Below are 13,626 nucleotides of genomic sequence, written 5' to 3'. Positions count from 1 at the left end.
CATTCAAAATATATATTCATAAAAATTATAATAATTCTAGTATAAAATATTTTAAAATATAAATTCAAATTTGTAAGAAAAGAATAGAGTATCATATCTCTTCTTTCAAATGTGCATGGTGGCGGTGATCACACTGCAAAAACAAGTCAGAACAACAATGGAGAAGTCGGCAGCAAATTTTGACATCCATGGCCTTTAGCCAAACAACAACAACGATGAAACTTATCCCGCTAACCATCGTCTAGCCAAATCTTACAACGTTACCACGGTGCCTTACTCTGACTTCTTCTTCTTCTTCTTCTTCTCTCTCTATCTTTATGGTTCCTTTTCTTATGGTTTATATCTACAAAAATGTGTTGAGAGAGAGAGATTATTGAAAACTTGTTTGCTCTTGGATTGCAAATCATAGACTTATTAGGTAGTGTAAGAGTGACTTGGAATGCCCCATTAGTGACGACGACCGATTCAACAGATTCCACGACGCTTGCGTCGAATCCATCCTATATCAACACTCCAACTTCCAACTAGCCCTCAACCTCAAGAAGCTTAAGAGACCATCGTATCAAATAATGTTGGTTGGCTGACTTAGGCAGTACTCATAATGATGCCACTATTTAGACTTCTTAGTTTAAGTCACTAGTTTAATCTTTTAATAAGTCTAATTTAGTCATAATTCAAGTCCAATGACTTCAACCCAATAACAACTCAAAATGATCTCATTTAAAATCTTGATAAATCAATCACTCATCCAACACATCTTCGAAGCTTTCGGTACATTGTCTACTCTTTCGACACTTCATTCGAACTTCTTACATATTGTCCTTTCTGTTGATATATTGTCCATTCCATCAGCATATTAATTTTTTCACGATATCTAATCTTTCGATGTAATATATGATTCTTCTGTCACGATGTCCGAACATTTAGCATGAAGTTAGATCTCTGGTACGTTAACTAATCTTTCGATTCGACGTCTAATTTTTGACATGACATTCGACTCTCCTGCTCAATAATTGATTTTTTGATGATCTGAGTCTATGATCATCAAAATAAGACGCACCTTGGGTTGCCGCCTTACGAGGTTTGGTTTGGCCAAAGGTTAGCCGACTTTCCGGATGTTGGATAGCAACACTGGCTTAGCATTGCAGTATGATGGTAGCACACTGTACACATTTCAAAGCCGAGCGTTCAGGTAATTTGATTTATGGCAACCGAGAAAATCTCTGATCGTTTCAAGCACTTCATTTGATGCAAACATCACGAGCTGAGAAACTTAACATCAACACGATGTTAAAAGAGTCCGAATCCAGTTTGTCTCCTTTCAGTGCGCTATTGGTTATCGCATGTCTAAAAACCCAGGTTTCATGTTGCATCAAAGAACAGGGAAAACCAGTAGCTTACTTCTTACCACCATAAGAAAAAGCAGACCTACTCCAAATACTATTAGATTGACCTCGAGAAACTTTTTTTTGCCGTCTTGACCACTATGATCAATGAATGATCTGTCTTTAAGAGTGGTCGGACAACACAATAAAAATATTCCCCGACAAAAAAAATTAAACACCCAATGCAACTGCGATATATAGAACATCCCTGAAACCAATCCAATTTAGCCTGCCTACCGCATCTCATCCAGGACACGATTTCTCACGGTTAGAACTTAGAACAATAGATAACCTGCTTTAGTATCAAAACGGAACGAAATGGTCATCCCGGTCTTTATTCTATTCTCCTGGAACCAACTGCCCAAGAAGAGGAGGAAGCAATATTAAAATTAATTAGCAGAGGCAGCAGCACTTGCTGTTGCTGCCTGCTTGTGGACAAATGCCACACCCTTCTCAATGCTGGTCTTCAGCTCCGGCTTAAGTGCTTCCAGCGCCTTGGCCTCATAGTCTGTCAGACCTTGGAGGTCAGCAGATATAAATGCTTCTATACCATTCTTCCCAAGCTTAACTCGTGATGCAAAGAAGGGCAGCTCGGTTAGCTCAGACTCAACAAAACAGCACTCGTAAACATCCCCATCACCATCAAGAGCACGAAGCGATGACTCGACAAACCGCGCTGCTGCATATGCCATCGACAGGGTTGCAGACCCAGCACCAGCTTTTGCCTCGACAACCTCTGTCCCAGCATTCTGTATTCTTAGAGTCAGCTTTTCAACTTCTTCATCAGTAAATGTTGCTGATGGCCTCGTCTTTGACAACAATGGTAAGATAGTAATTCCAGCATGTCCTCCTATAACTGGTACGTCAACATCAATGAGCTTCAGGTTCTTCTTTTGAGCAACAAAAGCATTAGCTCTGACGACATCAAGAGTAGTCACTCCAAAAAGCTTCTTAGGATTGTAAACACCCTTTTGCTTAAGTACTTCTGCGGCTATGGGAACAGTAGAGTTCACTGGGTTGCTGATGATATGGATGAAGGCATCGGGGCAATTGTCAGCGACAGCCTCAACCAGTGTCTTCACAATGCCAGCATTGATGTTGAATAAATCATCCCGGGTCATGCCTGGTTTCCTCGGAACTCCTGCAGGAATGACAACCACATCCATTCCCTTCAAACAATTGGCTAACTCTGATTGTCCAGTGAAATCCAAAACTTTGGCAGGGGTATTGCAATGGCTAAGGTCTGCAGCTACTCCTTTAACATTTGCGATATCATAAAGATGCAGTGCTGAAACCAAGGGAGACATCTTGATAAGAAGTCCAAGGGGTTGGCCAATACCACCAGCAGCCCCAAGGACAGCCACCTTAAATGAGGATGCTCGGGGCTGGAGTTGATTTGAAAATACTTGTTTTGGTCTAATCTTGGGAACAAAAGATGCCTGGAGAGATGCAATGCCTTCCTTTCCCAAAAATGACGTATCTGCTTCGATAACAACTGATGATGATGCTTTAAGGCCACTGAAAACATTGATGGTCTTTGAGCAACTAAAACTCAAGCCAGAGGGCTTGGATCTTGCCCCCAAGCTAGGTTGTGCACAAACTGAACCAATAGAGGCAGCTGTAACTGCTGTTGATGTCATCTTAAAGTGCGATAGGAAGAACTAAGAATATAAATCCTGATATTTATACAAAAAAATCAGGAGTCATTCAAAGTTGTAGAATTCCATCTAAATCATGATAAAGGAACCCAAGAATACTAAAACTTATGCATGAAAGAAATCATTAAGAGATAGAAAAAAACAAAATTAATTAGGTAAAGGATGCATCCTACTATTTTGGCATTAGAGGAGAGTATGCTTCGTTAATGATAGTTACCTTTAAAGTTAACAAAGTTCAGTGTGCCAAATATGGCTTACAGATTTTTGCTTCCATAACACAACTTGTAACAAAATGTAATTTACTCAAATGACACAGCTGCTACCTACGAGGCAAAGACATCGGCACAGGACATGGACACATATGATACTAATAATTCTGATATAACACTGAAAAAGTAGGGTTTCTATCCATGATCACCAGTTCATGAAACTTATGATAAGTCATAACAACTATTAGGAGTTACCTTTACTGTCTTGCAAGCATGGTTTGCAGTACCGGTCCGTACCGCCCGGTACGGGCAGTACGTATCGGTTCGACAGACTTTCGGTACGCGGACTATATGCTACCGTTCCGACACTGTAGCATTACTGTAGCACGCATGAATATACCGCTCGGTACACCTGGGTGTACCGAGCTGTAACGGACAAACTTCTAAACAAGATGTTGGATGTAATGCTTATGTCTGTCCGTTGTCTTTTGGCATGTTCATGCCTTGTATAGCAGGTAGAGGGGCGGCCGAAGGCTTATAAGTCCCATTTTAGTTGGGTTGGTGGCCTCTTTAGGCTTGTAAATAAAGGTTGTGTCATGTGGACACGTTCGAGAGCTTTTCGGTCTGTAATGAACCATTTTACCCTTTGTTGTGCAACTATTCAGAGCTTGTAAAGTCTGTTTGTAATTTGTATTGTCTATGAAGTGTTTTTCGGACATGTTTGCTTGTGGATCCCGATTGAGGCGTTCTCTTTAACCCGTTCTCTCTTTTGTTGGTCCTAAGGGACAATGGGAGGCTTCGGGGAGGCTGACCTTTGCGGACGGACGCACGAGGGTGCCGCACGCCTTAGGCAAAACCAGCTAAGGTCGTGACATTATGGTATCAGAGCGGGACAAGCACTCATAGAAACACTTGACATGCAAACGTGGGGGACCTAGTGGGGCTGCATGGAGGGCAGTCAGCACACGCGCGACCGTTTGAGGGAAAACGGGCATGGAGATGTAGGGAAAAGAGTCGCTCAGAGGAGCGGGCATCTGACATTGGCATTCAGAGGAATGGCCAACCCTTCGCGCAAGAGGCACCACGAGAACAGGCAAGCTTGGAAGAATGCGGAGCGCACAAAGGTTGGGATGGCTGAGTTTGAGCTACGGCTCAACGTTGACAACCATACTTGATGGTGCTCTAAGCAGGCGAGGCGCTTGGCAAGAATGAGACCATCCAAGGTGGAATGAGTTGCTCAACGACCAAAAGAGTTATGCAAAGCTCACAGAGGTGAGGGGAATTGCTAACTCGAAGAATTTGGTACTCATGCATGGGCTTGTATGCGGATGATGGAATGTTCGTGGCCATCCCAAGGCGGCCGAGACTCGGCGCCAATGGAGCATTAAAACTTTCTCTTCGGCATGCAAAGGATACGTCCGTAGAAGGCTGAAGTGTGCAACGAGTTCAGCATGTTGCTAGGCCTTGAGGGGTGCAGTGGTGGCTGTATTGACGTGGAGGCGCAATCTAGCAAGTGCGTTTGCAAGAGGCAGAACAATGCACAGTTTGTTCAGCAGATCGGAGTAGTCCACGGGGATGGTGGTCTCCGAAACGATGAGAGATGTTGCTCCAACGGGACAGTTATCTAGGAGGGATAAGTCTCGGCACTCCAGAGAGAGAATCATGTGAGACGGACTTCACATGTTGAGGAGGAGTACCTCACAAACAACAACTTCACGAAGCTCGATGGACTGAGCAAGCGGCGAGGAGTTGTCGCATGATCTCGCTCGAGAGAATGCATTGGTGGATGCATTGCGAGATCAAGTGGGGGAGCGACCTAAAGCAACTTAAATGAAGGCACACTTAGAGTCGATATGGAGATCGGACTCAAGGGAGGGCTGACCCGTGGAATGGTGGGCGCGAGGGCCACCATCGACTCAATGCAAGAACGAGGAGCGGAGCAACTTGGGTGTAACTTGGCGAAGTACCCAAGCCGCATGAAGGGAGCCAGCAGTGAAGTTCGAACATGAAGCAGAAGCACAGTGCTTTCCTTAGACAGAGGTCAAAGACATGAACTCTTGCAGAGGCAAGGGTAGGATCATGTTGTTCCATGGGTCCTTCTTTCTGACGGAGCGGACTCATCTTGCATGGTGCCAAAGACGAAGGGAGCTTTGCGGCACATGCACCTTAACTCGGAGAAGCATTTGATGGAGGAACTAAGGCGACTCAATTTGCGGAGGCGAAGTTGGGTTGAGAAGGGCCTTAGCACGGGGCAAGAGGACGCAGAGGCGGGTACTCTTGAAGAATATGCCACAGTGTTGCCATTTGAGTTGCTATGAAGGAAGCAGTGCGCAGCGGAGATTGTGCTGGTAGGGGCAGAGGCCCAGGATCCAGACAATGGTGCACAGATCAGTGAAGTCGGTGGACTTCGAGAGCTACTAGGCGACGGACTGTCCTAGAGCGGTGCTTCATCTAGGTGTGACCCAAGAGTGGGTGGATGAAGGTCGATTGCCAAAGGAACGAACAAAATCGAAGGTGGAGGTGACCCTGCGATGTATTGGCAGAGGCCACACATGGAGGGTTCACAATTCGAGTTTATTCCACAAAGATCAGAATGCAATGGAGATGTCACCAGGAGGCGACATGGTGCAGCGGATCGTGGTGGAACAGTTCGTGGCAATGCGATACACACAATCCGTCCCGTGAGGGATGAGATCATATGGAGGTATGATCAGGAGCTACTGGGAGCTCCGCTTTGGTGAACAACACGACGGCAAGAAGGGCTATGGATTCAAGGAGTGAAGGCCATGGTACCGCAGAGGCGGGTCTTCCGGGCGTGCACCGAATTTTGCATCGGATGAAAACCTTGGTCATCAGTATATGGGGGCTGGGTTCCACCAAGGGAAGAGTTCGAATGCAAGTACCAGTGAGTTCCATGGGAGGGACTTGATCATGCAGAGGTATGATCGAAGCAACTGGAGAGTTGGACTGCTCCAGAGCTCATATTCGCTTAAGGGAGCCCGACAAGTCAGAGGACAAGGTCGAGTAAGCGAACGTTGCTACCAAGGAAGCTAAGGAGAACAGAATCGGTGCAAACTCTACAACGTGATGGCAGAGGCCATGCATGGGAGTTGCAGTCTGTCTTTCCATCGACCAAACAGACTGCTTGGAGAACACAGAGGTGTTGAAGCAGGGGGTCGAAAGGGGCGAGGAAGCGACGACGAGTCCAGAGGGACTTAGCTACCCAAAATCAAGCATCAGTTAGAATGGAGGTGGACTTAGAGGAGTGCCACGGAGACATCTCTACTGATTGTGAAGAAAAGGGATACAGAGGCGAGGCGACGGATAGTAGGGCCATGGGCATGGCAGTGCCATGGTACCGCAGAGGCGGGACTTCCGTGCAAGTCATTGATCCCTTGCTCTCATGGGGGGAGAGCGCTTGGTCGTGAAAGGGGCCGAGGAGGTGGAGCATGCAGAGGCAATCTCCAAGTACCGAGACAAGGCTGAAGGGCAGAGGCCAAGAAACTTCGTAAGACCGGTGTCAACAAGTTTCTCATCAAGATAGCCGTAAGTGAAGGACTTCAGGTCATGCAAGGGTGCACGACCAAGGAACGAAGCAAGCAGTACACGGTGCTGTACCTTTACTACTCAGTGGAGTAGGCGGCAGGGTTGATGGAGAAGACGGTACAATCCTAGAGGCGACCTCATCTATCAGAGAATTACTCCAAGTTGGGGTGAAAACTTCTTGCATTCCAGAAGTTCAATGGCATTGAGAAGGTGAATCACAGTAGCTAACTCAATGCAAGGAGTGCAAACACTTCAAGTGCTTCAGAAGTGTGAGCAAAGAGCAGGCGAAGGCCAGTAACCAGCTCGATGCATGAAGTACAACCTCGAGGAGGCGAGCAAAGTCAAGTAACTTTTGCCTTCTCAACTCTTAAGAGAATGGGCGAAACCGAGTACCCCAGTTCTCTTATCTATCCAGCAGAGGAGCTCTGCACAAGTTCAAAGACCCTTCGAAGATAATGGAAGACAATAGTTGTCAAATCCTCACCAACGGTGATCAGTGCTACTGAGAGTAGATCGTCCGCTTCATTTCCCAACGAAATGCCAATCGAAAGCGGAAGTGATGCGAACCTACTTGGATGTGACAACTAACTGAAAGAAGAGTCAATGAGCAAATTTTGTGGAGGAAGGACCCAAAACTTCAGAAGTTTGCGAGGCGATGCTCGTTAAAGCTCCAACAAGCATCCACCCAGTTCAAGCAGCATGTGGAAATTTTGAGAGACTGGCGCAGAAAAGATGGTCTTTTCCTTCATTTGGTGGATCCGCAAGAATCGACAAGGATCAACACAACTCAGCCAACCCCCCCAATAGAGTCAGAGTCATTGGTGAGTTGTAGCAGCATGGCGGATTAAAGGGTCGACTACTCAAAAACAGCAGCGTAGAGCAGCTGGGAGCCAGGAGGCGCATTGCAGCTGGAGCGGAAGATTGAAGACTCAGCAAAGGCGAAGAGTTGCAGTGTTCATAAAGGCTTCGACGAGGACGTCGAAGGGATAAGTGGGGGAGAATGTAACGGACAAACTTCTAAACAAGATGTTGGATGTAATGCTTATGTCTGTCCGTTGTCTTTTGGCATGTTCATGCCTTGTATAGCAGGTAGAGGGGCGGCCGAAGGCTTATAAGTCCCATTTTAGTTGGGTTGGTGGCCTCTTTAGGCTTGTAAATAAAGGTTGTGTCATGTGAACACGTTCGAGAGCTTTTCGGTCTGTAATGGACCATTTTACCCTTTGTTGTGCAACTATTCAGAGCTTGTAAAGTCTGTTTGTAATTTGTATTGTCTATGAAGTGTTTTTCGGACATGTTTGCTTGTGGATCCCGATTGAGGCGTTCTCTTTAACCCGTTCTCTCTTTTGTTGGTCCTAAGGGACAATGGGAGGCTTCGGGGAGGCTGACCTTTGCGGACGGACGCGCGAGGGTGCCGCACGCCTTAGGCAAAACCAGCTAAGGTCGTGACAGAACGGTATACTGTACCGTACCGGTACCGAGCCCAGATCGAAACTCTGGTACGGTACGGTATTGCGAACCTTACTTGCAAGTAAGTGATGTTAGAAAGAAGAAAAAAAAAAGAAAAAAGGACTTATAAGATAATTACATTTTGAGTCAAATGTTGGTTAGAATCGCAGAAATTACAAATAAATTCTCCCAGTCAATTTATGCATTATAGCTGATGGGTTGACAAGTAATTTTCATATACATGGTTTATTTGTAATATAAACAATAAGGGGATTTTGCAGCTGCACAATGCTCATAATGCCAGCAATTGAACATATAATTCCCCAAAAAAGTAGTTGTTTGCATATCCTTGAAAACTTAGCATACACCGAACAATAACCTCTTGCACCAGCTAGACAAGGCTTGGTACAAATTTATCAGCAACCAACCGAAACCTTCGTATATTGACTAAAATGCACTGTTAATGTCATTCTCTCTAACATTCTCTCGTCATCCAAAACTTCATACGGTCAAATGCACACTAAGAAGCAAGCCATTGTGTCATTTAACCAATTGATAGAGAATACAATTTGGTTCAATCTTACTAGTTGTCTATATTTTTGTCTTATTTTGATGACAAAAGAAAAAGAGAAAGGACGACGAAGACCAAAAAAATTAAGCATATAGCCCAAATGAGTGAAACTTCTTCAACATATCTATGTATTCTGCAGATATAGGCAGAAAAATGCTATTATCATGGAACAGCAGGTCTTTCGGAGTAGAAAAATCCATAAACTATTTTTTTAAACACTTCTTGTCACTTAAAAACATTGCGCAAACATCATCTATATCAATACAAGTACACATTGATCAGATCATACCCCGTTCATGTTCAATTACAACTGTGATGTGACAAACTTCATTATGACAAACTATATAGATTAAATAATTAAATGCCAGTTTAATACCAGTCTCAGTAACCTAAAAAATCAAAAAATAAATTAGTCAAGTCATTGTCTATATACCGTTGTTGTACTATACAGTTTCAGACAGGTACTTGATCCGACCAGTAGATACTGGTTAGTCCATACCAGTCCATACATGTTTAAATCCATTATATATGCATATCTTGAAGGTCCAAATACTAAAGATTCCATTACATTAAAACTAAAGGTAGACATAAGAAAATTTAATTGCCGTAGGATATGGTCAAGCCCTCTGATCCAGATATTCTACAAAACCACAAAAAAGGAATCTCTATCTCATAACAGACGGAGCAATGATGATAAGATAATGAAACAAATGTGATTTTAAAGTCAATCAAATTAATATTGCACTCATGTTGAATTAAAAATAAGATGTGGCTAACTTCAACATGACAATAAACTACTAGATCAAGGATTTAAATGTCAAACTAATACCAGTATCAGTAACCTAACAAATCAAAAGAGAAAAACATAAAAGTGAATGTCTACATATGCTGTTAACGAAGTACATGTTTTTATACAGGTGTTGATGGGCCTGGTAAATCCTGGTTGGTTCATACCAGTCCATCGGTGTTTAAATCCATTATATATGCATATAAGATAGGTCAAAAAAATGAAGATTCCATTGGCAATTAAACTAAAGGAAGACTTAAGAACATCTAACTGCAATAGGAAGCCTTTAGTTTCAAACTTATTAGTTAAGGAATAGAGCTCTAAAAATAAAGGTCAATCCCTCTGATCTGGAAATTATACAAAATCGCCAAAAAAAAAATCTCTATCCTATAACATGTGGTACAATGATGATAAGACATATGAAACATCTCAGCTGCTATAATTATGTGAAAGAACTTAAAGTAAAGCATTAAAGAAAAGAATGGAAAATAAGAAAAGGAGGGGGGGAAGGAGGGGGGTTTGTTTTAGAGGGGGAAGTATGCAAAATTTATGCATGGTTTTTCATCCCAGAGAGGACTTTTGAGGACAAAGTACATTAGAACCAAAGGTTAATAAAGTTACATTCTTTCTCCCTTAAAAGAACCTTTATTTCATCACTAAAAGAGACCCAAAGATGGCTACCATCAGGCGCATCTTGTTACTCAATCAACCAAATTACAAGCCCATTGAGCTTCTATTTCTTTTCTCCTCTTGCTTGAAAATTAGATGTGAGAAACTGATGCAAAAAGACTGTTTAGTTCATTCATTTCTAGTACTTCAATTTTTTCTAAATTATTTATGATATCTTGGTGGTTTCTGGGAGTAGGAATCTGTGACTTGGAAAATATTTAGTCAACTTTCTACTTTTATAAGTTCCACGATGATCAAGCAGTCGTTATCACACCCAAGCCACTAAAGATCCACCCTCTAAATCTTCCGATGAAAAGCCCCAAGGAGTTTAGAAACAAAAAAAATAAAAAACAAAACCGAAATGATGTTTCCGTTTCCTCCCTGAAACACCCAAAGCAGAAATGTTAAATGGGCACTTTACTATTTTGTGTGGTGGCAAACATTTCTAGGCCACCATGGGGCTCAAAAGCAAATAAAGTGCACCGAGGTTCCCATCAGGCCCAACCTCTTTTGGCTGCGAGTAGACGATTCAAAGCGAAGAAAAGCTGTCAAAATAGTAGAAGAATGGAAAAGGCAGGGCACCAAATTGGACCCACGAATCAAGATTCAAAATAAATCAACACGAAGGAAAAAGACAACCACGAAATATCATCCAGGGGACCAACCATCCACCTACTGATCGGATCCAAGAGGCGTAATGAAATCAACGAGTCCAGAGATATGTGTACCGACAACCAATACCTCGGCGAGAAAAGACTCCAAAATAGAACGGACGGTGCTTGAATTTTCGTATACCATAATAAATCAAAAGATATGTGCACCGGAATCTAGTCTTCTTTTCACAAGATCTTGATAGCAAATTTCCAGAGAGATCAAGAACCTAATTCCAGGTACTATCCAAAAGCAAGTGAACGGAGAAGAAGAAGGTTGCCATTCGACATTCATCCAGATATCTTCGGAGATCACGAGACAAGAGATCAAGCTATCCTCTGTCCGAATAAAAAAAAAACAGACCGAGGAAGCAAAATAACCAAAATCTTCCGAGTCTAGGCGATCCAGATCTCAGATCCCAGGCATGAAACCGAGAGATCTCGATCCGGCTACCTCCCTACCCAATCAGTTTACGCGATACCAAATTGATCATACAAAGATCTACAGGGACCAGACAGATACAGGAATGCGCAGCAACGAACGCATCAAATTCAACCACAAAAGACGATGAGTAACCAAAATAGAGGAGGGAGGAAGCTATATTACCTTTTCGGCCGTGATATCTTCCCCCCGTCCAAGGATCGACGCCCGACGGAGATCGCCAAACAATATGCGAAGCAGGCTCTCCCTCTCCCTCTCTCTCTCTCTCTCTCTCTCTCTGCCTCGTGTATGTGTTGTGCCTTGCTCTCGTTCCCTGTAGATTCGCATCCCATGTAATAAGCGCGACGGAAGAACACAAATTGCCCACGCCAACTTCGAGGTAGTTACCCAATTGCGTCGAATCCAGGATCCAGACTCCGTACCCGCGGAGCGAGCACCACGACCGACTCGTGATCCCGCTTCACTGCCTAGTGACTAGGGCCCACCACCACAAGAAGAAAAAGGAACAAATACCCGGTCCTCCCGGACGCTGCCGTGTCTGGACTCAGACAGGAAATCCCCATTCAACTGCGGGTGCTCACGGTCCGATCCGGCGTCCGTGGCCGTTGGTTGCAGCGGGAAGCCGCCGACCTCGCGATTGATTGCCCGTTCGACTCGCTTTCGGCCCTCGTTGCTTCTTCCAAGTAAATAAATCAGCTGCATCTACCAACCAGCAAACAGGGTGGATTCGTGGTTGGCGCCGATTCGCACCACACCCGTTAACGCACCCGAACCCAATTAAGAATCCAAATAATCCGAATCCGATTCAGAAACATATTTTTATCTTAAGCTATCGATTTTTTTTGTCCTCGAATAAAATTTGCCTCTGACCTATCAAATCTCTATTCCTCTTAAAGATACAATCACACACAAAAAAAAGATAAATCAGATTAATCTTATCACGTCAAATTGATGATCGAAATTTCATCTAAATATAATTAATTATATGTGGGAGTAAGGATCGTGCCATATGGATCGATCTGACTGTGTTTCAGTTCAATTAAGTTTATTGCAAGGTCTGTCGTACCGAACCGTACCGTCTGGTACGGGTGATACGTACCGGTCCGACAGGCCAGCGATACGCGGATCGTCCTGTACCACCGAGCACTGTAGCACCGTAGCAGTGCTACAGTACTCAATACACCTGATGTGTACAGAGCGGTATACCGTACCGTACCGGTACCGAGCCCGGGTCGAAACGGCAGACCTTGGTTTATTGTATATGATATTATTAGCGAATCATCATATTTAATTTAATTTGACTTTTAAGGCATATTACTATTGCATGTAGATTCTCAGTGAAAAAATAATAATTATTTTTTATATTATTGTATATCTTTAAATTTTCTTTTCACAAATAAATATTTCACTAAAAAAATCCAATTATTAATTATTTTCTAATATTAGATTTAAAAATGTTTATCACTTTTACCTATTTATATTAATTATATATACATTATAGAAAAATAGTGAATTATTAAATTATTGATATGCTAATCAAATTTATATGAGATGAAAATTATGAGAAGCCTTCCAAATATCTTTGATTACACATACCTAGTTTCTCTCTTTCAAAAGATTAAGGTTTCTCTTTTATTAACCTTTCTCTATTATCACCTGCATCATATCCTTCCACCTTAGGAGGAATAGTCTTAAGATAGCTTTGGCATTCATAGAAATCTTTTGTACTTGTCATTATTTCAACTAGTTGGCATTCATAATTGGTTCCTGAAATGTACCTTATTTCTATTGATTTAGATCATCTAAAGAAAGACTCCTATAAAGTTGTGCAATATCTAGGCCTCCTAACTTGATAGATTAACCCTAAACCTTAGTAGACCTGGCTAAAAGAAAGTTCTGATGACTTTCACTAAGCTTCCTATTAGTGATGAAACTGCCCAGATATATTTGAGAGGCCACTTGCTTTCTCTAATTTCCAACAAATCACAGATATGGTGCTTTGTGCTGAGGGGACAATTATTGAGAAATAAAATATCAAATTTGATTAGGCTAACTTTGAGATTAGAGTAATGAATAAGTTAAGCATAGAAATAATATTCTTATGAGACTTGGGATTTGCTCTAAACATAAGTAGGATGTCATTCAACCACTAATGTTGAACGAAGTAATTTTGCCCTTTTCAATCTTATTATGTAGCATACAACTGAGCACCTTATAAAGAGGTAAGAGGTTATCTGGTCTCCTTAATGAATACCTTTATGGG

General features: G+C 42.7%; 1 protein-coding gene across 1 annotated transcript; it reads right to left on the bottom strand.

Moving 5' to 3' along the window:
* Positions 1 to 1,429: 1,429 nt before the first annotated feature.
* Positions 1,430 to 11,687, bottom strand: LOC135675695 (malate dehydrogenase, chloroplastic-like). The gene is made up of 2 exons (XM_065186092.1): positions 11,529 to 11,687; positions 1,430 to 3,061 (listed from the first exon to the last, which is right to left on the bottom strand). Exon 2 carries the CDS (start codon positions 3,023 to 3,025, stop codon positions 1,775 to 1,777), a length of 1,251 nt encoding a protein of 416 aa, XP_065042164.1. The 5' UTR covers positions 3,026 to 3,061; positions 11,529 to 11,687; the 3' UTR covers positions 1,430 to 1,774.
* Positions 11,688 to 13,626: the final 1,939 nt, after the last annotated feature.

The sequence above is a fragment of the Musa acuminata genome, chromosome BXJ1-6, assembly GCF_036884655.1.
Source record: "Musa acuminata AAA Group cultivar baxijiao chromosome BXJ1-6, Cavendish_Baxijiao_AAA, whole genome shotgun sequence".
Taxonomy (NCBI): domain Eukaryota; kingdom Viridiplantae; phylum Streptophyta; class Magnoliopsida; order Zingiberales; family Musaceae; genus Musa; species Musa acuminata.
This window is presented reverse-complemented; position numbering and strand designations above follow the sequence as displayed.

Excerpts from the sequence above, each read along its gene's own strand:
- LOC135675695 (XM_065186092.1), bottom strand. The coding sequence starts at position 3,025 with ATGACATCAACAGCAGTTACAGCTGCCTCTATTGGTTCAGTTTGTGCA.